General features: G+C 50.0%; 1 protein-coding gene across 1 annotated transcript in view; it reads right to left on the reverse strand.

The window, feature by feature from the left end:
* LOC144767949 (cell adhesion molecule CEACAM6-like) overlaps positions 1-25,154 on the reverse strand; it is a 483,576-nt gene that overhangs the window by 11,542 nt on the left and 446,880 nt on the right. The window contains exons 5-6 of the mRNA XM_078651301.1: positions 19,718-19,879; positions 19,525-19,613 (exon numbers count right to left, since the gene is read on the reverse strand). Of these exons, the coding sequence (XP_078507427.1) occupies positions 19,525-19,613; positions 19,718-19,879 (251 nt within the window). The remainder of the gene's footprint in view (positions 1-19,524; positions 19,614-19,717; positions 19,880-25,154) is intronic.

Raw genomic sequence — 25,154 nt, forward strand, 5'->3', positions numbered from 1 at the left:
TGGAAATTAATGTTGAACAGTGTTTTTTTAAACATTTTAGGGATGCAAAAATACTGAAAATAAAAAGTAGATAGTTCAATTACATTTCATCAAAAGCAGCAGTCAAAACTGTTTTGACTTGAAGCAGGCTCTGCAATGGCATACAACCCTTATAGTTACAAGCAGGTTGTGCTAAAGGTGCTGTACAAAAGAAGACCTTTGTTAGACGTCGACCAGAAAGACAGATAGGCATGGTAAAGTATAGGTGATTGTGTGAGCCTGGTGTGGGTCCATTTGAGGCCTATGGCCTTACTCGCATAATTCCATGTGATTAATCGCGAGGCATTACCTAGGAATTCTGTGAGATTTCAATTTAAAAACTTGAGAAAAGTAAGTCTGTATTTAGAGCTATTTCTTAGTGCAAAAATGACCCTTGTGTCTAAAATGGACACAAGGATGCATTTTGCGCTAAGAGATGGTGCTAATGCAGCAAAACAGGAATAGTGAGCACGAGAAGCCACTAGCGTTCACTAAATGAGCTCTTGGGGTTGAATTTTTATCCCAACATACTGTCCGCATTTAGCAGTATTAGGAAATGCGTCACGTTGTAAAGCCCTGCGCCATAAGGAGGCGTTCCGGCGCTGGGGGGGGCGTTCCTGCGCAGGAAAATTGGCTGAGTGAAATCTACAAGATTACACTCAGTCACTTTTAGGCCAAAGCTGCGTCAAAACCCTGCGCCTGCTTGAAGCAGGCGTAAGGCTTGACGCAGCATTGGAAGAATAGGCTCCCCCAGAGCATTGCTGGAGCTGCGTCTTTACGGCACAGGTGCGTGACGCATCTGTGCCGTTTTTGCCCCATGGTACGCCGCTTTGTAAATGCGGTGCATCATGGGTGGCGGAGCTGCAGTGCACTGGCGCATCCCTGCTAATTTGCAGGGATGCGCCAGTAATTGTAAATCTGCCCCTTAGGGTAGTCTGGGATGGAGTAGCTTGCGTGGATCCCAACAACTGTTCCTACCCAGAATGCATAGCAAACACCAAACATTGGTAAATCACAGATTTTCTTCATATTTCTGTGAAGCAATATTCCGGAATTCCCGAAGATCCTTAAAATTCCTACCAGTCAGCGTTCCCACACTTCTCCCGATTGAAATGATATTCTAAATGTTCACCAAATATTATGCATTTAGTACATTATTTAAATAGAAACACATAACAGCAATTTATTTGCTATGACCATGAATTAGATAAAGATAAAGCAGAATTTCTAAATAGTCATTAAATAAAAAAAAAACTGATTCAAGCTGCACAGATGAAGGAAGTGGCCCATTTACGGTCACCCGGATCGCTATTGACCACCTCTCAGCCTTTCATATCTAATGAAGAGTCCGTCAGACAGTAGAGAATACAAACCAATAACTGTTTATTCATATACACTCAGAGCGGAGCCCAGTCTGCCCAGTCGCTGGAAGTGCTGCAGAGGGAACTGACATTGACAAGCAAAGAGATACATTATGTACATACCGCAACTAGGCTGAAACACGGCCACAGTGGAATTTTCCAAGCAGATGCAACTGGACAGTAAAATACAAACAATAGGTTTTGATTCTCATATCTCACACCACTTAATACAACCCAAGGTCGTTTCACCCTGCACCCGCCACCAGTCAAGTGGGAAAGGGCCTCTATCCAGTGAGAAAGTATGCACTACTATGAACAGTCTATTCATTAGTGCAGCAAAACCTAACATTGCAGAAACGAAACATGGCAGAGGCTTTTCTCAGAAACAGCAAAGAATTAGTTTCGATCATGATTCAAAATGGCGCCTGAATAGAAAATGGTCCCGCAAATGCACATAAAAATCTGAAAATGTTAGTCATAGTTGGGTGAGATGTCTAGAGAGGTCAAATATAGTACAAATGCTTTTAGCTTCAGCTGCCCTGAATATGGTTTCCATAATATTTGATCCAGGGAGGGGAATCCTCAGCATGTTGACCCAGGGAGGTTATCTTGACATTCAACCATTTTTTAAAGCTAGTCTGTTATAGCAGCCCTTTGTGACACTACTGCTAATGAATGTATTTGCAGCCTCTGCAGCTGGCACTTTAATCTAAAACAGTATATTGCTTCTGCAAACAAAATAAAGTTCACTAGAGCACATACCTTATCTCACCAAGCTATATTTTACACCAGGCCTCTGTAGGCTGGAGCAAAGTTAGTCAAATATAAGTTGAACCTGACTTGGGATGAACATTAACCCACCTCAATAGGCTAATCAAAGCACCATGCCAGGTTGAAATCTGGAGTTTCCTGATTGGGCAGCGCATCTGAATGAATGATAGGTTTAGATAGTGACAACCACTTCTGTATCAGGAATAGGAAATGCCATGTAAGTTGCTGGCTTAAGAACACATTACTCAATGTCATGTACAGTCCTGCACAGGAAATCCTTGTTCCAGATGTTGATAACAACTTTCATATGAACTCCTCACACACAGCACTGTAGCATCCCACGTGGATAGACCATATCACCTCTATAATTCAACATCTACCTAAACCTCTTACCAAACCTGGTTAAATGTCTCACCTGTTAGAGCTATATAGATGACACCCAAAGCATTTTTAAAATGGAAGGTCTGAAGGACCTCTACAATTTAAAACTTGATGACTGCCTTCAGGCCACAAACTAATTGATGATGAAAAACCATCTAAAGCTAAATACAGCAACGCTAGAGCTTATGATCTGCAGACAATTACAAAAATACCAGTTAAGTGCTATATGGCCCAAGGAACATGAGGTTAGAGAGAAGTCAGAAACCTTGGGGTAGCCATGGATTTGAGTCTATGTGCCTTCTATGCAATGAAACACTACATTGCATCCTCCCATACCCTGGATACCAACAGATACTGCAAACCATTGTCACACTTGTAATCACCAAGGTTTACTTTGCAACACCCTATGCCATGGCGCACCTGCATTCATCATATGCAAAATACAACTCATTCAAAGACTTCTTCTCTGCCTTCAACCAAGAGAACACATGAATCCAGTCCCCATATCACCCCCAGGCTACTTATAGCAAGAAGGAAAAGAATCGCTATACCTACACCGTAAATTCAAGCAAAACAAGCAAATCAGGACACAACTGAACTGCACCCGCCAAGCCAAGCACCAGCAGCAACCACCTCAAGTGCATCCTGCTCAACACCCGCTCCGTCCACAGACACGGCGTGGAACTCTGGAACCTCCTCGACGCAATATCACCAGACATCGCCTTCCTCACAGAAACCTGGATGAACGCCTCCTCAGCCCCCGACATCGCCATCGCCATCCCGGACGGGTACAAGATCATCAGGAGGGACCGCATCAACCAGACCGGAGGAGGCATCGCCATCATCCACAGGAACACCATCCGCATCACGACCAACTCCAACGACACCTTCGCCGCCGCCGAGCACCTCCACTTCCAGATTCACACCGACCCAAAGACGACCCTCAGAGGCACCCTCGTCTACAGACCCCCAGGACCACGCACACAATTCAGCGAAGACATCATGGACTTCATCAGCCCGCATGCCCTCCCCTCCGCCGACTACATCCTCCTAGGGGACCTCAACTTCCACCTGGAGAACAACAAGCACCGCAACATCGCCGCCCTGCTGGACAACCTCGCCAACCTCGGACTCAAGCAACTGGTGAACACCCCCACCCACTACGCCGGTCACACGCTTGATCCCGTCTTCACATCCAGCAAGAACATCACCATCAGCCACTCCACCGGACTCCACTGGACCGACCACAGCTGCATCCACTTCACCTTCAGTAGAACCACGACCCACCACCACCCGCAACAGGTTCCCCACAGAAACTGGAGCAAGATCACCGCCGATCAGCTCACCACCTCCCTCAGCCAGAACCCACCCGCCAGCACAACGGACCCCAACGAAGCAGCCCACAACTTTACGCAGTGGCTGACCGCCTGCGCCGACGACCTCGCACCACTGAAGAACCCTCCCAGCAGACCCAGAAGCAAGAAGGCATCCTGGTTCACCGACGAACTCAAGGACTCCAAAAAGACCAGTCGCACCCTCGAGAAAGCCTGACTCCTCGACCAGACCACTGACAACATGACCGCCCTCAAACACGCCACCCGCAAGCACCACCAGCTTATCCGCACCACCAAGAAGAAATCACTGAAGGAACGACTGGAAACAACGCCCACGACAGCAAGGAACTCTTCAGCATCGTCAAGGAGTTCTCCAAACCCAGCACCAGCAACAAAGACATCACCCCGTCACAAGATCTCTGCGACTCCCTCGCCTCGTACTTCCACCGCAAGATCGCCGACATCCACAACAGCTTCGGCGCACCATCCACGCACCCAACCGTCGAACCAACGCCCCCCACCACCACCCTCCGCACCTGGACCAGGGTGACCACCGAAGACACAGCCCGCACGATGAACACCATCCACTCTGGATCTCCAACCGACCCCTGCCCCCACCAGGTCTTCAACAAGGCCGACTCCACCATCGCACCCCAACTCCAGAACATCATCAACACCTCCTTCAACACCGCCACCTTCCCAGAGAGCTGGAAGCATGCCGAGCTCAGCGCCCTACTGAAGAAACCAACAGCGGACCCCACCAACCTCAAAAACTTCCGCCCCATCTCGCTCCTCCCTTTTCATGCTCAAGTCATCGAGAAGATTGTTAACCGACAGCTCGCCGCCTTCCTTGAGACGAACGGATCCCTCGACCCCTCGCAGTCTGGTTTCAGAGCCAACCACAGCACCGAGACCGCCCTCATCGCAGCCACCGACGACATCCAAGCCCTGCTCGACAACGGGGAAACAGCAGCACTCATCCTCCTGGACCTCTCTGCAGCATTCGACACTGTCTGCCACCGCACCCTAGTTCAAGGCCTCAGCAACATCGGCATCCAAGAGAAGGCACTAGAGTGGATCATCTGGTTCCTCGCCGAAAGAACACATTGAGTCCGCCTCCCCCCGTTTCGATCCGAGGCCACGGAAGTCATCTGCGGCGTACCGCAAGGATCATCACTCAGCCCCACCCTCTTCAACGTCTACATGAGACCTCTTGCAGCCATCGCACGCCAACACAACCTCAACATCATCTCCTACGCCGACGACACCCAGTTGATCCTCTCCCTCACCAGAGACCCCGACACCGCCAGAACCAGCCTACACGAAGGGATGAAAGACGTCGCTGAGTGGATGAAGAACAGCCGCCTGAAACTGAACTCAGACAAGACGGAAGTCCTCATCCTGGGACCATCGCCCTCCGCCTGGGATGACTCCTGGTGGCCCCCCGCCCTGGGCACCACTGCCAAGCCAACAGACCACGCACGCAACCTGGGCTTCATCCTGGACTCCTCACTCTCGATGACCAGACAAGTCAACGCCGTCTCCTCATCATGCTTTCACACCCTACGCATTCTTCGCAAGATCTTCCGATGGATCCCGACCGAAACCAGGAAGACGGTCACCCAAGCACTCGTCACCAGCCGACTGGACTACGGAAACACCCTCTACGCCGGAACCACAGCCAAGCTACAGAAAAGACTCCAACGCATCCAGAACGCCTCCGCCCGACTGATCCTAGACATCCCTCGCCACAGCCACATCTCCGGCTACCTGAGAGACCTGCATTGGCTCCCCGTCAACAAGAGGATCACGTTCCGGCTCCTCACCCACGCACACAAGTCTCTCCACGACCTGGGCCCCAAGTACCTCAACGACCGCCTGACCTTCTACACACCCACCCGCCAGCTACGGTCTACTAGCCTCGCCCTCGCCGTCGTACCACGCATACGAAAAGCCACCGCCGGAGGAAGATCCTTCTCCTACCTGGCGGCCAAGACGTGGAACTCCCTCCCCATCCACCTTTGGCTGACCCAGGACCATCTCGCCTTCAGGAGAAAACTCAAGACCTGGCTGTTCGAGCAGTAACGGACCCTTTTCCCCCAAGCGCCTTGAGACCCTTCCGGGTGAGTAGTGTGCTATACAAGTGTTATGATTGATTGATTGATTGATTGACAACTGGTAGGCCTTCACCTGATAGTGATGTGGTGTGGTGTATGGTTGCATGACAGTTTGCTTCTTTTGCCCTGATAAAGTTGCTGAAACTTTTCCCCGGCAATGAGAAACATTGGACGTTCTTAAATGAGCACAACAGTTGCTTTTAACAATGTGTTAAAGGCCTTGGGGTGGGTGAAGAATTCCACTCTGCGGGTGGAGTTCTGAAAAACCCGGAAAAGTGGCGTGGAGTTTTTCCTCTCACTTGGCTTGCCAATATTAAGTTGGTCAATCAATCAATCAATCTATCAATCAATCAATCAATCAATCAATCAATCAATCATCTAATTTGTAAAGCGCACTACTAACCCGTGAGTGTCTCAAGGCGCTGGGGTGGGGAATGCTGCTACTGCTCGAAAAGCCAGATGTTGAGGAGTTTTCTGAAGGTCAGCAGGTCTTGGGTCTGCCTTAGGTGGATGGGGAGGGTGTTTAGGTGGATGGGGAGGGTGTTCCAGGTCTTGGCGGTGAGGTGGGAGAACGATATGCCACCTAAGGTCGCTCTTCGGAAGCGGGGGACAGTAGCGAGGGCGAGCTCGGCGGAGCGGAGCTGGCGGGTGGGGGTGTAGAAGCTGAGTCGTCTGTTGAGGTACGTTGGTCCGGTGTTGCGGAGTGCCTTGTGTGCGTGGGTGAGCCAGTGCAGGTCTCTCATGTGGGGTGTGATGTGGCTGCGGCAAGGGATGTCGAGGATCAAGTGTGCGGAGGCGTTCTGGATGTGTTGGAGCAGTCTCAGGAGTTTGGCTGAGGCTCCTGCGTAGAGGGCATTTCCAGAGTCCAACCTGCTGTTGACAAGGGCCTGGGAGACTGTTCTTCTCGTTTCAGTGGGGATCCACTTGTAGATCTTACAGAGCATGCGGAGGCTGTTGAAGCAGGAGGAGGAGACGGCGTTGACCTGTTTAGTCATGGAGAGGGTGGAGTCGAGGATGACCCCTAGGTTGCGCACGTGGTTGGTGGGTGTTGGAGCGGTTCCCAGTGCGGTCGGCCACCAGGAGTCGTCCCAGGCCAAAGGGTTGGATCCGAGGATGATGACCTCCGTCTTGACCGAGTTCAGCTTCAGTCGGCTGTTCCTCATCCATTCAGCAACGGCCTTCATTCCTTTGTGAAGGTTGGTTTTGGCGGTGTGGGGGTCATTGGTGAGGGAGAGTATCAGCTGGGTGTCATCGGCGTAGGAGAGGATGTTGAGGTTGTGCCGACGGGAGACGGGGGTGAGCGGTGCCATGTAGATGTTAAACAGAGTTGGGCTGCGGGATGAGCCCTAGTGTTGAAAGTTAGGCTGAAAACCGTCAACATTATCGGCGCCCTCTTGCTCTCCTTAAACCTTTTGTGCGCGAAAAACAGCCGCCATTTTGGACACCATGGCTTACCTGCTCTCGCCGAGAGCCAGCGCGTCTCTCTCTCTCTCTCTCCTAGCTTCGCTGGCAACCCCCTGCTTGCACCTGCCTTGAGTCATAAACCCCTCTTCGGCGCTGCTCTGCCCCAGGCCCTCATCCTGTTCCCAGCGCGACACCTCCCTGCTTCCCCGTCATGATCTCCGGCCCTTTTGATGCAAACCCCTTTTCCCGTGTGCCCGTTTGTCTTCCCCGTTCCCAGGCCGACACCTAGCTCTGCCGATACCAATCCCTTGCCCCTCCCCATACAATAGAAAGCTTCCCTCCTCAAAGGACCCCCGAGATGATCAAAGCCCCCCCCCATCCCACGAGATCCGATCGAAACCCGCACACTCCGTGAATCGGCGGAATACCCAGCTGCGCGATGATCATCACCTGTTGTGAACGGGGCGGGGACTTCCACTGTAACCTTGCGTGGGAACGGGCTGGGAAGGGGGGGATTCTGAGGATGTCTTTCCGTACATCAAAGTATCAACGAGAATGTGTTACATGTAATAAAGAGATAAACTTGTGTATAAGAGGCCAGGCCTCAGGGATGCAGTTAGAGCACCTCAGAACGATACCTTCTGTCCGTTTCGTTGTGTTCTCCTCCGGAGAAAATAAAAACCTTGTTTCCTGCCTTCCAGTCTCCAGCGCCTGCCTCTTCAATAGTTTAACTTCTTTGTGGGTTCAAGAGGCGACACCGCCGGGCAAATACTTAAGGATCTTATATTCTGGTTGGTAGTGGCCCCCAGTTGTAATATTCCACAATTGGCGTCCCAAGCGTGGGGCCCATCAGCGACCCATGGATCCAGTGGGAGAGGTCCTGACGACAAAGTGAACGACTGCAACGATCGGGAACGCGTCTGTCCGATAGACCCTCGTCTGACAGCCGATCATCCGAACTTCACTGGTTCCGAACAGACCTCTCTCGAGTGATCTACGGTCCTGACTGGGAACCATCAGGAGTGCCGCGAGGATAACGAAGAAGAGAGGACGATCGGGCGCTGGATTCGGAAGTCAGGAAACTGTCCATGCGGTCCGGGTAAGGTCGTGTTACCACGACAAGTTGCGAAAAAATTGCTTGATTGCTTGTTTGTTAAATACTAGTATTGCTCTTTTTGTTTATTTGGAGATTCACTGTCTGCAAACGGAGAAACAACAGGCTCTCTCTTTGCAAGCAGTGGAGGATAGGTAGGGCAGACAACCGTGCTTATTTTTCTCCCCCACTCAATAATCACCTGAAACTGAACTGTTGTTCACAAACTATTGTTTCCTGGAGATTCCCTGTCTGCAAACAGGGAAGAGACCACCCTTTTTGCAGATAGTGAAAAGGGTAGGTAACGCAGATCTTTGCGGACCTACTCATTCTCCCCATTGTTATTTATCGGTCTTTTGTTATCTTGATCTATGAGGGATTCACTGTCTGCAAACGGAGAAACAACGGGCTCTCTCTCTTTGCAAGCAGTGGAGGATAGGTAGGGTAGCAGCCGTGCTTATTTTTTTCTCTCCCCCACCCAATAATTGCTTGAAACTGAACTGTTGTTCGCAAAACTATTGTTTCCTGGAGATTCCCTGTCTGCAAACAGGGAAGAGACCACCCTTTTTGCAGATAGTGAAAAAGGTAGGTAACGCAGATCTTTGCGGACCTACTCATTCTCCCCATTGTTATTTATTGGTCTTTGGTTATTGTGATCCATGAGGTATTCACTGCCTGCAAACAACGTAGAATAGAAATATTCTGTCTAGTCTTTGCACCTAGTGATAAGATAGGCAGTGCTGACTTTTTAGTCCCTCGTTACGAGCCGTCATGTCTGTCTTCTCCCCACTGATGAGTAGCCTGTTTAGCCCGGACCGCCTATTAGAGATGGACCATCCAGCCCCGCTGGAAGGCACCCCTAATAAGGACATGTTCATGAAGCATGGATTGACCGCTATAGCCTATAGTAAACTATGGCATAAATATACAAAAAAGGGTCAAGAAAGTCAATGGCCCCTGATAGGATCCTTCGATGATGATAAAATAAAAACGCTAGAAACCGCTCTGGGTAAAAACAAGACAACACCTACTATGCTTGACAGCTTCGGCATGTGGCGAAAAGAAACTGAACAGCGTAAAAAGAAAACTGAGAGTAGGTTGGAAAAAGAGCTGCAAAAAGCAGCCCACCTAGCTGCTCAGAAACTAAAAAAGGAGATAGAGGAAAGAGAGAAAGCTAAACAGAAACTAGAAAGGGAAACGCCAAGCCAGTGTCCGGTTAGAACCCCCTCCATGCTCTACCCTGACTTACCCTCGAAACGACAAGCCAATGAGGACCTGCTGTTAGGTCCTCCTATCATCTACATGCCCCCTCCATATGCCCCTTCTCAACCCTTGGCGCAGCACGCGCCACCCCCAGGTACAAGCGAAGGTACCGCCACAGCGTCGGCCCCAATAGCCTCTGTGCCAGCCGAACCCCTTGTATTAAAACCCGCATCAACAACAACGTTAGATGACCATGAGACTCGAGGGGCTGGCCCTGCAAGAACAAACAGACTAGACAAGGATGAGCGAGCGGGGATCGACAAAATAGCGAGGACACTGGTAGAAAGGAAGGATGATGAAGAGTACATCACAGATATGTTCAGCTCGTATACAGGGAGTCACAGACGACATTTTACCGTACGGCTGTGTTATCATGTCTTGAATGCATACGAGGACCGATATCGAGACAAAGGTCCCGAGAGCCTAAGGACTCTGTACCGGAAGGTCGATATCGGGGATGAGGGCGAGTGTGATGTGTCGGACCTCCTTACGCGTACGCTTGAGGTTTTCCGCCACCTCACTGAACGAAAGCCAGGAGCTAAATCCGCAGCCCCCGTAGTGACCGAACCACCAACCGAGCAATCTAACACCATGATGCCGATACGTGAGGCTGCCCCTTACTGGGTTCCCCCTCGAGGTACAGGGACTCACGATGATGCAAACAACCAAGATGCAAAGGGAAGGGTAGTATACAACTGGGTCTACCAGCCATGGGACCGGCAAGAGATACTGACATTCCGGAAATCTCTACCCGACCTACGTAAAAACCCCACTGCCTTCTATACTGAATTAGGTACAGCCCTGGGTTCAACGATCATGACCCTGGCTGACATCGACTTGTTCTTCGGGTTATGTCTGCCAGCTGATGTGTGGAAGCAAATCCGGAAAGTCGACCACCTTGAGCTGTTCGGACACACCTGGTCACAACTCGATGACTTGGACAAACAACGGGGACCAGGACAAAAGCCGTTGAAATCCATTCTAGACCTCCCAGATAAAATCATAGAGAAATTAAAAACCCTAATCCCAGAAAAGAAAGTGGACTGGTCGATAGTAACAGCCTGTCGCCAAAAACCCCAGGAGGATGTATCGGAATACTTCTCCCGGTTTGAAACGGTGTTCTCCGATTACAGCGGCCAGGACATGACCACTGCAACCGGACACCATCTGTTTGTCCAGAATTATGTTAAGGGCCTATCATTGGACATCTCCCAGAAACTACAGGCCAGCGAGAGTAGTTGGGCAGCCTCCAAACCTACAGCGATTCTCCAAATGGCCCAATATTATGAGCATCAGAAAAATGAAAACGATAGGGCGACAGAGAAAAAGAAGAAAGACTTAAAAGAGAGGGTGATGATTGCCAAACTGCAAGGGGTGACTATAGGACGAGACCAATACCGGGGAAACTACCAGACAAACGTCCCTAAGACTGCATTTCCCCAGGACCGCACTCTGACTCCCTACAGTGGACGCACAGACCTTAGAGATGACCAGTGCGCTTTCTGCAAAGGGACTGGCCATTGGAAATCCCAGTGCCCAGTTCTCCTGGAAATGATCAGGAACAGAGACCCCAGGGATGTAGCAAACGGACCGAGACCTAAGGGACCACAACGAGGGCCCCCAAATGACGCGACTAATGACAGATCAAGCAGACCAAATACGTTCGATCGACCCAGACAGAACCAATATCAACAATCTGACTATGACGACACTCACACCTTTGCATAGGACAGCCAAGGGCGAGGGAGGGATCCAGTCGAGCTCTATGTTGACCAGCAGGGCCCTTATGTCACTGCTAAGGTCCTGGGTACCAAGTCTCCATTTCTGGTAGACACTGGCGCAACACGTAGTGCGTTATCTAAACGACTGATTCCAAGGGCACCCTTGTCTGGCTCACTCATAACATCGACAGGTTTCGATGGAACGCCCTCCACCAACTCTTTGTCTGCCCCGATTCTCTTTGACGTAGAAAACAACACCACCGACACCACGTTCTTGCTTTCCTCCAATAGCCCTGACGCCATTATGGGACTTGACTTACTGAAACACTTCCGAGCGACGATTAGGTGTTCTCAAGATGGAGTTCGAGTGTTTCTTTACGACAACCCCGTTCTGCTTAGACATTGTTCCCCCCGACACATGTTTTCCATCACCGACGTCGACGCGTCCCTGCTTGACACTCTACCTCCGTATCTGTGGGCCAAAGCGGATTCGGACGTAGGGCGTATGTTAATTGACCCAGTGCACATTACTGTCCGACCAGACGCAACACTCCCAAAACTCCCACAATATCGGATATCGCCAGAGGGCGAGAAGGCATTGGTAATGATTATCCAGTCACTGATAGACGCAGGAGTGGTAGAGGAAGTGGTTAGCAACGTTTGCAACAGCCCTATCTTGCCCATTATCAAGAAGCAGGGAGAGGGAGATGAGAAAGCATACCGTTTCATCATCGACCTCCGAGAGATCAACAAAGTGGTGGTACCCCAGTACCCTGTGGTCTCAGACATCACCACCATCCTGACCTTGATTCCATCCACTGCCACCACCTTTTCCGTCATCGACCTCAAGAACGCATTCTTCTCCATCCCCATCCACCCAGGCAGCCGATATCTCTTCGGCTTTACCCTAAAATCCCGCTCATATAGGTTTTGCCGAGCCCCTCAAGGCTACACGGAGAGCCCTAGCATCTACAGCCAGGCCCTCAAAAGGCAACTAGACCAAGTCCGGTTACCCGACGGGGTGGTGTTGGTACAATATGTCGATGACATCCTTTTGGCAGCCGACACCACCCCTCTAGCGGTTACCGCCACCATTCAACTCTTGCACTTCCTTGCGGAAAATGGCCACAAGGTCTCCAAGAAGAAGTTGCAATTCTGCCTACCCCAGGTCACTTACCTGGGCCACCTTCTGTCCAAAGATGGAAGGAAACTCACCCCTGATCGAATCCAGACCATTCTAGACACCCCTGTCCCTAAAACCCAGAAGCAGGTTCGCTCCCTATTAGGCCTCACCTCCTTCTGCCGACAATGGTTGCCAAACTTCAGCCTCGTTGTAAAACCACTGCTCTCTCTCCTAAACAAAGACGTCCCTTTCCCACTCCCTTGGACTCCTGAGTGTCAAACTTCCTTCACGGAACTACGAGATGCCCTCTGCTCAGCCCCTGTCCTGGGTACCCCTGATTACAGAAAGCCCTTCTCCCTTTTCACTCACGAAAGGGAGGGGTGCGCTTTATCTGTCTTGACCCAGGCCATCGGTCCTAAACAACGACCGTGCGCTTACTTCTCTGCCACTCTTGACCCTGTCGCCAGAGCCTTGCCTGCCTGCCTTCGAGCTGTAGCTGCTGCTGCAGTCTCTATCCGACAGAGCGAGGGGATTGTACTCTCGAATTCCCTCACGGTACTGGTACCCCATGCAGTCGACACCCTCCTGAACCAAACCAAGACGCAACACCTGACGAGTGCACGACTGACTGGATACGAACTGACCTTGCTTGCCCCCCATATCACCCTGAAAAGATGCACCACACTGAACCCAGCAACTCTGTTACCCTTGCCAGAGAACGATCCCAATGTGCACCCTGTACATGACTGCGTGACTCTTACGGACGAACAGACCAGGAGTAGGGTCGATCTCAGAGACACAGCTTTCCCTGACCCCGACGGGGAGTTGTGGGTGGACGGTTCTTGCATCAAACTCTCCGATGGTACCACTTCCGCTGCCTATGCAGTCACCACGGCTCGAACTGTAGTAGAAACAGCCCGCATCACCCAGCGATCTGCCCAGGCAGCGGAACTGATTGCTTTGACGAGAGCCTGCATCCTGGCAACAGGAACCACGGCGAACATTTACACCGACAGCCAGTATGCCTTCGGGGTGGTTCACCATTTTGGGCTCCTCTGGAGGGAGAGAGGATACTTGACCTCACACGGCACACCCATTTTGCACGGGGATTTAGTCTCCGCCTTAATCGAAGCTGTCCTCCTCCCCAACAAACTTGCCGTTATCAAATGCCAGGCACACAAGAAGGTGACAGACATTATTGGACAGGGAAATGCACTAGCCGACATCACCGCCCGAACGACAGCTGAAAATAGAACGACAACACATATGTACGTGACCAGGTCACAAGCAGAAAACTGGACTGACGCCAAGGACACAATTAGAGACATACAAACGGCTAGCACACAACACGAATTGACTGAATGGGCACGGGTGGGATTGAAAGACGATGAAGGCTGCTGGCGGACAAAAGACACGAACAGATGGTTGCTACCTGATTCATACTTGATTCCCATATTAACCATGGCACACTCCCCTGCCCACATTGGATCAGCCCCCATGATCGAACTTGTCTCCAGGGTTTGGCACAATGACAAGATCCCAGATTCCGCCAAACGCCTGGTCCAACAATGCTTAATATGCCTGCAACACAACCCCGGGAAGGGAACTGTAGTACCCCGGGGGGGATTTGGGGTCCCAAACCACCCATTTGAAGTCCTGCAGATGGACTACATCCAGCTAGACAGATGCCAAGGCCTGAAATATGTACTCGTCGTGGTGTGCGCATTTAGCAAATGGGTGGAAGCATATCCAACCCGTGACAACACCGCTATGGCCACTGCAAAGGTCCTGTTAAAGGAGTTTTTCCCCCGTTATGGCCTCTGTCGTGTTTTATGGAGTGATAATGGCCCCCACTTTGTAGCCAACGTTATCCAGCTCATCCTAAATGGGCTGGGTATCAAACAGAAATTCCACGCAGTCTTCCACCCTCAATCTGCTGGGCTTGTCGAACGACACAATGCCACACTAAAGCTTAAACTGGCCAAAATAGTGGCTACGACGGGCCTGAAATGGCCAGACGCCCTCCCATTGGCATTGCTATCGATGCGCTCTACCCCCACCCGACATCACTTAACCCCTTATGAAGTTGTCTTCGGTCGACCCATGAGCGTCTGGTCTGCCCCGAAACCAACTTCCATTCATGACGTTCCGGATGTCCTAATGTCTGATTATCTGTACAAATTGACTGAAACTTTGTCTGTCCTTCATCAGCAGGTGCAGCAGGCCATCCCCGATGCTTCCAGGGGTCCGGGTCACGCCATCCAGCCGGGGGACTTCGTGCTGATCCGAAACTTTCAGCGATCAAAGAGTTTGGAACCCCGGTGGACGGGCCCCTGGCAAGTGCTGATCACCACTCGGACCGCACTTCGAGTGGAGGGGAAGAAACACTGGCTGCACGCTCATCACTGCAAGAAGGTCTCTCCAGCCCTGGCCACGACAGACACCGTCAACACCCAAGAAGAGCTCCTGAACCAGGACCGACCATCGTTGAACTGCTACCCTGATACAGAGACACTTGAACTTTCAAAACATCCTGACCCCACTGTGCCATCTCGAGAAGGGTATTTCCTGCGTCGAAAGGAGGGAGCTTCGGCTAAGTAGGCCACGGACTAGGTTAGAGGATCTCAGAACGGTGACCCAAACTACCAAGGGTTACCTGGAGAGAAGCTAAAACTAAGTCTGTGGTCCTGCCCACTACCGAGCACCTTGAAGACGAAGATGATGGAAGCGCCAGATAAGAAGATGATGGAAGCGCCAAATAAGAAGCCGACGGAGACAGCAGGAAATACCCACTACAGAAATCCGAGAATAGACAGGCTCCATAGCTCAAAGACAATTGCACTCTTCATCGTAATTCTCCTCTGTTTTCTCCTCATGACTACGCTCTGGATTATGGAAGAACACGCACCTGCTCACGAAACATTCCTAACCACTGCTCAGCCTACCACCGTGAAGGAACATTATCTAATTTCGCTCTCTCCTCAACTAAGAGAGAGACGAAAGGAGTTTTGGAACAACTCTTTCGTGCAACTACTTCACCAGCACAATCTTGCCACCAACGCCACCAACTGCTGGATCTGTGGGTTGCTACCCCATGCCACTGGACATTCAATACCATTCATCCCTTCACCCTTCTCCGTCCACGGCTCCTGCCTTGCCTGGCTGATCCTCTTGCAAGAGAGCTATACGGACAATGCCACCTCCAGCAGAACTGCAGCACATTCTCCTCATGGGGCCGGGCGAAACAAGACAAAGACACACTTCTGCCCGCTGACCCCCAGCGACTCGATCCAAATGGACATCCCGGCCAAAGAACGAATCGAAATGCAGGTGTTCAACAATCCAACCAGACCCACCTTCTCCTATCTGCGGAAACGAACGGCTGCCACTCTGACTGTGGCCCTGACGGTCATCAACGTCACAGGCCACATGTGTGTAGAAGGACTTGGGACACAGCTGGTGGGTCGCAGCGCTTGCCGCTTTACCAGAACTTTGGACTCCACGGATCCACCTTCCTTTGTGTCATCCCCAAACATGTATTTCATCTGTGGCACGAAGGCCTACACCTGGCTCCCCAAAGGCTGGGGGGGCACTTGCTACATCTCCTTCGTCCTTCCTCCAACTTATGTGGCCCCAGCGAATCACCACAGACAAAAACGAGCCAAAGACGTTGAGCAAGCCGACTCAACAGGGGCACAGTTCCTCGATGCTATGAAAGGACTCGTCCCCCTCTGGGGCCCGATGGCAAACAGCCGTGCCATCCGACATTTGACTCAGGCAGTCGAGACAACCATGAACATCACAGCGGGCATCTTTGCCAACAACACTGCCGAGCTCCAAGCGGTCCGTTTGGTGGCTCTTCAGAACCGCCTCGTTCTAGATGTGGTTCTGGCGGACCGTGGAGGAGCATGCCGCATTATTGGGGCCAGCTGTTGTACATACATACCGGACAACTCACCCTCAGTGTACAAAGCCATCGAACATCTTCACAGACTCTCTTCGGAAGTTCACCAAGAGCAAGAAGAATTGTCGCTTGGTGGTTGGTTCTGGGACACCGTCAAAAGCTGGGGCTGGAGACTGCTCACCATTATCCTGATTCCCGTAGTTGTAATATGTGGCCTATGCTGAGGAATTCAATGTTTGCCACCTATGTGTTCCTTATGTGCGAGTTGTATTTTTCCCAAAACTGTGGACATTGGAAGCGAACATATGAGGGCATTGTATGATACCGAAGTTAGGAATTTGATGAAAATTGACATTGAGTAAGCAAGTTGGCTAGATATGTTGAAAAGGGAGGACTGTTGAAAGTTAGGCTGAAAACCGTCAACATTATCGGCGCCCTCTTGCTCTCCTTAAACCTTTTGTGCGCGTAAAACAGCCGCCATTTTGGACACCATGGCTTACCTGCTCTCGCCGAGAGCCAGCGCGTCTCTCTCTCTCTCTCTCCTAGCTTCGCTGGCAACCCCCTGCTTGCACCTGCCTTGAGTCATAAACCCCTCTTCGGCGCTGCTCTGCCCCAGGCCCTCATCCTGTTCCCAGCGCGACACCTCCCTGCTTCCCCGTCATGATCTCCGGCCCTTTTGATGCAAACCCCTTTTCCCGTGTGCCCGTTTGTCTTCCCCGTTCCCAGGCCGACACCTAGCTCTGCCGATACCAATCCCTTGCCCCTCCCCATACAATAGAAAGCTTCCCTCCTCAAAGGACCCCCGAGATGATCAAAGCCCCCCCCCATCCCACGAGATCCGATCGAAACCCGCACACTCCGTGAATCGGCGGAATACCCAGCTGCGCGATGATCATCACCTGTTGTGAACGGGGCGGGGACTTCCACTGTAACCTTGCGTGGGAACGGGCTGGGAAGGGGGGGATTCTGAGGATGTCTTTCCGTACATCAAAGTATCAACGAGAATGTGTTACATGTAATAAAGAGATAAACTTGTGTATAAGAGGCCAGGCCTCAGGGATGCAGTTAGAGCACCTCAGAACGATACCTTCTGTCCGTTTCGTTGTGTTCTCCTCCGGAGAAAATAAAAACCTTGTTTCCTGCCTTCCAGTCTCCAGCGCCTGCCTCTTCAATAGTTTAACTTCTTTGTGGGTTCAAGAGGCGACACCGCCGGGCAAATACTTAAGGATCTTATATTCTGGTTGGTAGTGCCCCCCAGTTGTAATATTCCACACTAGGGTACGCCGCAGATGATCTTGGTGGCTTCGGAGCGGAAGGGGGGAAGGCGGACGCTCTGTGTTCTGCCGGAGAGGAAGGAGGTGGTCCAGTCCAGGGCCTTCTCTTGGATCCCAGAGTTGTGGAGGCGTGTTCATAGTGTGTGGTAACAGACTGCGTCGAAGGCGACTGACAGGTTCAGGAGGATGAGGGCCGCCGTTTCTCTGTTGTCCAGCAGGGACTTGATGTCATCGGTGGAGGCGATGAGGGCAGTCTCGGTGCTGTGGTTGCTGCGGAACCCGGACTGGGAAGGGTCCAGGATGTTGTTCTCCTCGAGGTAGTGGGTCAGTTGTTCGTTAACAGTCTTCTCGATGACCTTTGCTGGGAACGGGAGCAGGGAGATGGGCCGGAAGTTCTTTAGAACGTTGGGGACCGCCTTGGGTTTCTTGGTGAGCATGAGCGAGACAAATCATACAATATACTATCTCCCGGCATGATTTATCAATGTGGGTAGTCTCAGCAGGTCGCTACCGCTCGCGTTGAGAAACCTGCCACTCGCATTGAGGAAGCTGCTGTTCAAGTAGAACATCTACGCGAGTGGCAGAAAGCGCTCTTAGCTGGCCGTTGTGCCTGTCGCACTCATTTTTACAGAACATGACAAACTCCTGGAGCTAAAAATCAGGCAAGCAGCGCGACTTACGGCACTCCGCCACTCACAGAACTTCTCAGACTGCAGCATTTTTTTGCCAATTAGCAGAGTTCTGTGAAGCAGAACTCCGCAAACTCTGCCCAGGCCTAGTTGTGAAGCATCACGGGTGACCTCAACTTGAGCCTAGGTGCCAGTCTATTGCAACTATGGATGCTGTAGTGTTTTGTGGTGATTTTTGATCTAAAAACTTTGAAAAGACATATTTCCATTCGAATCATTTTTGTGTCATTTTACTCAATACATTTTTCTTAATTGTTAGAATTTATTTGTGGGATTTGTTATGACTTTTTTTGGTACTGCTAAATAATTTTCATATTTCCTCTACATTTAGCCTGGCTTCTCTGTGCGATAACTACAGGGGTGAGACCAGAATGATTTAGTGTACATTGTATTAGACAAGACAAGATTGTGGATTTCTTACGTAGATAGTACGCAAGTTCCCCCAACTAAAATCTCATTTCCTTACACTAATCCTACAATTTGGGGCTGTCTTACGTGGGGGATGTTTGCCCGGTGGAGATCGCTTTCTTTCCAGGATTGGTTTGCAGTGCTAGGTCAATCCACAGTGGAGGCAAATCCACCAACCCATTTACAGTGTATACACAAGACATGATGAAGACATTGTATGTTAGCACTGACAACATATGTAGAGAGTTGTAATGCCAGCGTCATGTAGGCTGAAGAGCCAGGCAGGGGTCACACCTTCCTGCCCAGTGCATGGAGTTCCTCTACATTTTCTAAAATGGAATGCACCAAAGAGGTAAGAAAGGCCCGCATAATAAAGGAAGGAAGATTTCCTGCAGCATCTTTAGCTGACAGAAGCCACTCCCAGACTGTTACAGCAGGCCACCTCAGGGTCACTCCAGAGAGTTGGAGGCAGTTTATCTACCAGACATAGCACACTGTCTAATATGCATCAAGCTACAGCCAAGCTCTCAATCTATGCTCTTACTGAAGGCCTATGCACTTGTTCCATGCAGCATGAATATTAAAAGCGAAAACAATATGAATTAATTAGGTTTGTTATTATGAGACATTAGTTGCATGACTTCATCACTGCCTGCTACTCACCGCTGACTGACCCCTGCGTCCTTTTCTAGTGTTCTCATATTGGGTATCAGCGTTTGTGATAACGCTGGGATTCTGGTACATGCTTTCATCTGAGGAAAAGAGTGATGGAAGCATTACTGTTGTGTCACATATTCAGAGTATATAGTGTATAAATACAGAGAGATACAATAAGGGCCATGTTATTGACTTTTACCCTTGTTTGTGTCCTTCTGTTTCAGACGTCTCTCATAATGAACCACAATCACTGCCACAATGATTGCAGCACCGAGGAGAACTCCACAGGCCACGCCCAGGGTGGTCTGCCAGCAGGAGTCCGGGGTGGGGCAAGGACTGCCCGTGGGAGGGAGGTCTGTCCCTGCAGAATGAAAGCAGCCAGTGAGTGTCTGGAATATATAAACAGGATCTGAGCACATGCAGTCGGGCAGTTACAATTTTTAGAGTGAGAGTACTGGCCAATAATGCACCTCACTAAAGACTTAGGGGTTGTGATAGAAGACTGAGTGTACTAAATGGACATACATGAGCAAGAGAATGTGAGCATTACAAAGATTTGAGTTGTACATTTTGAAATACATTTGAAATACATTTTCATAAAGTATATGGCTAAATTGTGTGGACGGTCATACTTGTCTTTATGCATTTAAGCTACCAGAAACAATTACTGGGCATCGAAATCAATTTTGATATGGGAAGAGTTATGCATTAATCTCAACACCTTCAATTTTGTTCAACCATCCTGAGGTCACCTTTGTACCAGCTGATCTATCTCACATTACCTTATTTAACCCTGGGCGGAGTTCACGGAGTTCCGTGAAACGCTGAGCTCTGCGAAGTGGAAAAAAACCTCCGCTGCGCTATGTGGAGCTCTGCAAGCGGCGGAGTGTGTTGAATAAATGCCGTTCGCGCTGATTTTTAGTGTGCTTGTCCGTACTGTGCAATCATTGCGAATGGCACCATTCACAGCGCTGGCTTTCCTTTCTGCCGCTCGAGTAGATTTTTACTCGAGCAGGAGCTTTCTCAACACAAATGGACAGTTTCTCAACACAAGCGGTCCTGAGCATGTGCGACCACATGCAACGAGAAATCAGCCCCCCCGTTGAGAAATATTGCAGGGAAATTGATTTTCCATGCTCATGCTCGCCAACTTGATGTTGAAGATCGTGAACAAGGAAAAATATGACTGGAGGTGGATTTTCCTTGCTGGCGATCGCCAACTTGATGTTGACGATCGCGAGCGAGGAAAAAAACTTTTCAGAACTCTGCGTGCTCCGCGTAACGCAGAGTGCGGAAAACTCCCCAAACTCCATGGAGCAGAGTTTCTGCCCAGGGTTAATCTGAATGAGGGATTTAACCATTACACTATTAATTGTATTATGGTGTTCCCACAACAAATCTCTCAGTGCCCTCCCAACTGCCTGGCCAAACAGTTATTTCCATGGCCCCCGTACCAAACCAGATTATCCTCTCTGCCTTCCAATTACAGGGATTTGACACTGCTAAAGCGCCTGCCACGCATACCTTGCTTCTCATCTTAAGGAGTGGTTTTGAGCCTGAAATATTAATTACCTTGAATGCACACTAGGTGCGGGAAGGTGCTTGTCTCCCAGCCCGGTCAGCTGCCATCTTTGGTTGGCCCCACTGGCTTTTAATCGGTTTATGTGTTGCTTTCTCACAATTTATTTTCCATTTTTATTTTAATTGTTATTTTATTTCCTGGTAGTTACATCTGGGAGGGGAGCCTACTAGGTTGGTGTGGAGGGTCAGGGCTCCAGTTTGTGTTTTATTACCCCCTGATTTCTGGAATTTCAGCCACACGCTCTCCGGAGGGAGGCTATAAACGCATGCCAGCTGTGTGGACACAGTGGATTTGACAGTGTTAAAGTGCCTGCCACACTTACATCGCTGCTCATTAGGTTGAGCCTAGACAGCGCGCAGCGCTAATCTACGAGATGACCTTTTGGAATCAGTCAGCTCTTTTCAAGCACTCGTGCTTGTGCTGGCATCCACCTTGTGGGAGCGAGCAGCGGCGCACGCATGGGCCATCTGTTTTTCTAATTACCTTTCACTTTTGTGCTTTTCACAAGCAATATACAGCCATGCTCTTGTTTATCAATGATGCTTTCAGCTCGGGCCCGCCTGACACTCAGACAGGGGTTAGGGACATTTATACAGCAGACGCTTTGCTTTTGCTGAAGTTTGTGCTATAATCAAATAATGGAATTCATTTTTTAAATACCACACGCACTTGGGAGGCAGAACCACAAGAAGGAAGTGAGACGGCAGCCAGATATATATTGTGTGGCACGGGAACTTCAAACGTGAGAATTCTGTTTGTGTTTGTGCCAAACACGCAACAATGCAACTTGGTGCTACAATGTCTTCAGTATGGCGAAGGCCTGAAGGGGGCTTCTCTGCACGTTTTCTGCATACCTTCTCAGGCATAATGAGTTGTAAAAGTGCCACCTGTTGCTGCAGGCCAAAGGGCACATATGCAAACACTTAAACACACACAACTCCTGCCAGGATGAAATATATGGCTGTTTGTAGAGTGGGCCCTTGTGAACTTGGTCTTGCTAAAATGTGTCATTAATGTAAAGCACAAACTTCTAGAACATTCCTTGGTTTTTTAGAAAGATTAGAAATGTCTGGCGCTTTTCCCCATCGCACATAGAAGGGCAATTACTTTGAACGGTGCGGAATGCCAATGCGAGTGTCCTGTGTTGTTTTGTCAACATGAAGAGGCCTGCCTGCTTACATTCCAGTCTGATGCCATGTCAGTGAAACAGGAAGAAGGCGTTCTTACACACACGGAGCACCCTAAGTGGACATGTGAAACAACACGAGAACTGTGTCTGTCGCTGCCTTTTTCAAAGATAGGTCCATCTCTCCAAAGGCTCAGTCTCTGCCTCTCTCTGTTTTCCAGCGGGTCTTTCTATCTTTACCTGTGTGTCCTTTCTGCTGTCTGTCTCTATCTTTTCCACTGACTCTGCATCTCTAGCTTTTCCACAACTTGCCTCGGCCTCTCTCTGTGCCCCAGTTTCTCTGATATTTACACTTTGCCTGTTCCTGCCTCTTGTCTGCTTTTCCTCTCTCTCTCTTCCACTGACCGTCCCTGCCTCTCTCTCAAAGGCCAGTCTCAGCCTCTCCCTTTATCTTTCATATATTGCCATGGCGCAGCACCCCCAAACCAAAAACATCCTGCAGAAATATTTCCGAGCAGTTGAACAGCAATCCCATGCAACAACTTCAGGTTGCACAAACAAAAAGCATTGGCATAGCCAATAGGTCTCGCTTTTGGGACCTTATAAGCATTTTGTTATGCACCACAATATCCTAAGTGCAACCACATCAACTGTTGCATGGCTAAACACTTATAAGGTCCCAAATGTGAGACCTATTGGCTATGCCAATGCTTAGGAGTGAGTTTGAGCCTGAAATATTAATGTCCTTGTATGTGCACCAGGTGCGGCAAAGTGCCTGGCTCCCGACCCGGTTGGGGGCCATCCTAGGTCGACCCCAGCAGCTATTAATCAGTTTATTTATTTTCCTTTTTTATGGTAATTGTGATTTTATTTCCTGGTAGCTCCATCTGGGAGGGGAGCCTACCAGGTTGGTGCAGAGCATCAGGGCTCCAGTTTGTGTTTTGTTGCCCCCGATTTCTTGGCACTTTAGCCACGCCCTCCCCGGAGGTAGGCTATAAATGCATGGCAGCTGCGCACCCCAAGGGCAAGCTCGTCTGTGGCCGTGAGGGATTGGTGTCACTACAACGCATGCTTTTACCACGCATGCCTTTACAACGCGGTTTTTACCACGCAGTCCATTACAACGCATAATGCTTTTAGGCGCTGGATAGTGAATTATTTAATTTACTATTCCAACTCCAGTCCCCGTGGATAGCAGGGAAGGTGTTGGATAGTATATTAAATACATTCCCTATCCTAGAGCGCCCCCCAGCGCATTGCGTTGTAATGGTTTGCGTGGTAAAAGTTGCGATGTAATGGTAGTGCGTTGTAAAAAATTCGTTGTAACCGTGCTACACCGTGTGCGCCTGGCTGGCACCAGGCACCAGGCTCCCTGTGGATTATACACCAGTTGCACTACACTACTTGAAGTTGAACTGCGCTCTTGATCCGGGAATCAAAGCGAATCGCAGACACGCTGTCAATTTGTTTTCAGGCCAGGCCATATGAGGTGAATGTCACTTCACGGTCTCCACGCTACCCGCTGCAGAGTTGGAGGACAGGACCATCAATGGTAGCTTTGGGCCAGCTCAGTGTTTTTTACTGAATTGCCGTTCCCTCACCAAACCCAGAATTTAAATAGCTGAGTTCATGTCTCACCACCAACCGCTCTTTCTTAACAGAAACATGGTTTCCATCACAGTCCGCCCCTTATATTCTGGATGCCATCCCTATGGGCTATGCAATTCTTAGGCTTGACAGATCTAACAGGAGGGTAGGTGGGCTGGTAGTGGTCTTTAGACAACATCTTGGCTGTAACCTCATGTTAGTACAGATTAATGACTGCGAGGAAGCTTTTTTCTCCCTATCATTGACAAGCAGTTGTCTTCTTACAAGTTTACTGATATATTGTCCTCCCGGGCCAGCTGCCCTGTTTTTAACTGCTTTTTTGGACACCACACCATCTTTTGCTCTGCACTGTTCTAGCTTTTTAATCTTAGGCGTTCTTAACTTCTTTTTGATGCCATAGCCAGTCACACAGCTGCACGCCTTAGTGAGGATCAGGTGTCACTTATTTTCATCATCTAGTACAGGCCCCAACCCATACTCAGGACCATACTGAGGGCCATACTCTCTACCCTTTATTTGCCAACTAAGCACAGGTAACAGTTGCCTCTCCAATTCCTATTGTGTGCGCTCACTACTTTTTGAGCTACTTCGATATTCATGGCTTACGACCTAAGCCGGAGTCACCTCCAGGCAACCAGATCAAAACCTGCAGATGGTTGTTGATTACACTATCTCTTTCACGCAGGCCTGGATCTCAGTCCCCCTCTCCTAGACACCTGTCCACAGTCTGCCAATCAGCAAGCGACAGCCTGGATCAATGAGGCCTTAGACTCCTTACCCACTTTGAAAACCCAGAACATCACCAACTCTAGACCTACTGCTCCCAGAGATCAGCACTTATGTCTTGCCAGCGTTGAACTTCAGGCAGTTAGTCTGCATCCAATCAGCAACACTCGTCATGCAGTTCTGTAAGTTGGTCCTAGTGGTGGAGGGGTCTTCTGAGAGCAAGAGGATGAGCTGAGTGTCATCTGCATAGGATATGATGTTGAGGCCAGGTGTTCTGGCGATGTTGCCTAGGGGCGTCATGTAAGAGGTGAATAAGCTGGTGCTGAGTGATGAACCTTGAGGGACGCCACAGATGGTGCTTTTGGGGTCTGAGGTGAAGGGTGGTAGGCAGACTCTGTCGTCCTGTGAGTAATGATGCAATCCATTTGAGGGCATCTTTTTGGATCCTGATGTGGTGGAACACTGCTGAGAGGTTGAAGAGGATCAGGGCCACTATTTCCCACCGCTCAAGGAGGGTTCTGATGTCATTGATGCCAGCAATCAGGGTCGGAAGCTGGATTGGGAGATGTCCAGCAGGTTCTTCCTCTTCAGGTG

The sequence above is a fragment of the Lissotriton helveticus genome, chromosome 7, assembly GCF_964261635.1.
Source record: "Lissotriton helveticus chromosome 7, aLisHel1.1, whole genome shotgun sequence".
Taxonomy (NCBI): domain Eukaryota; kingdom Metazoa; phylum Chordata; class Amphibia; order Caudata; family Salamandridae; genus Lissotriton; species Lissotriton helveticus.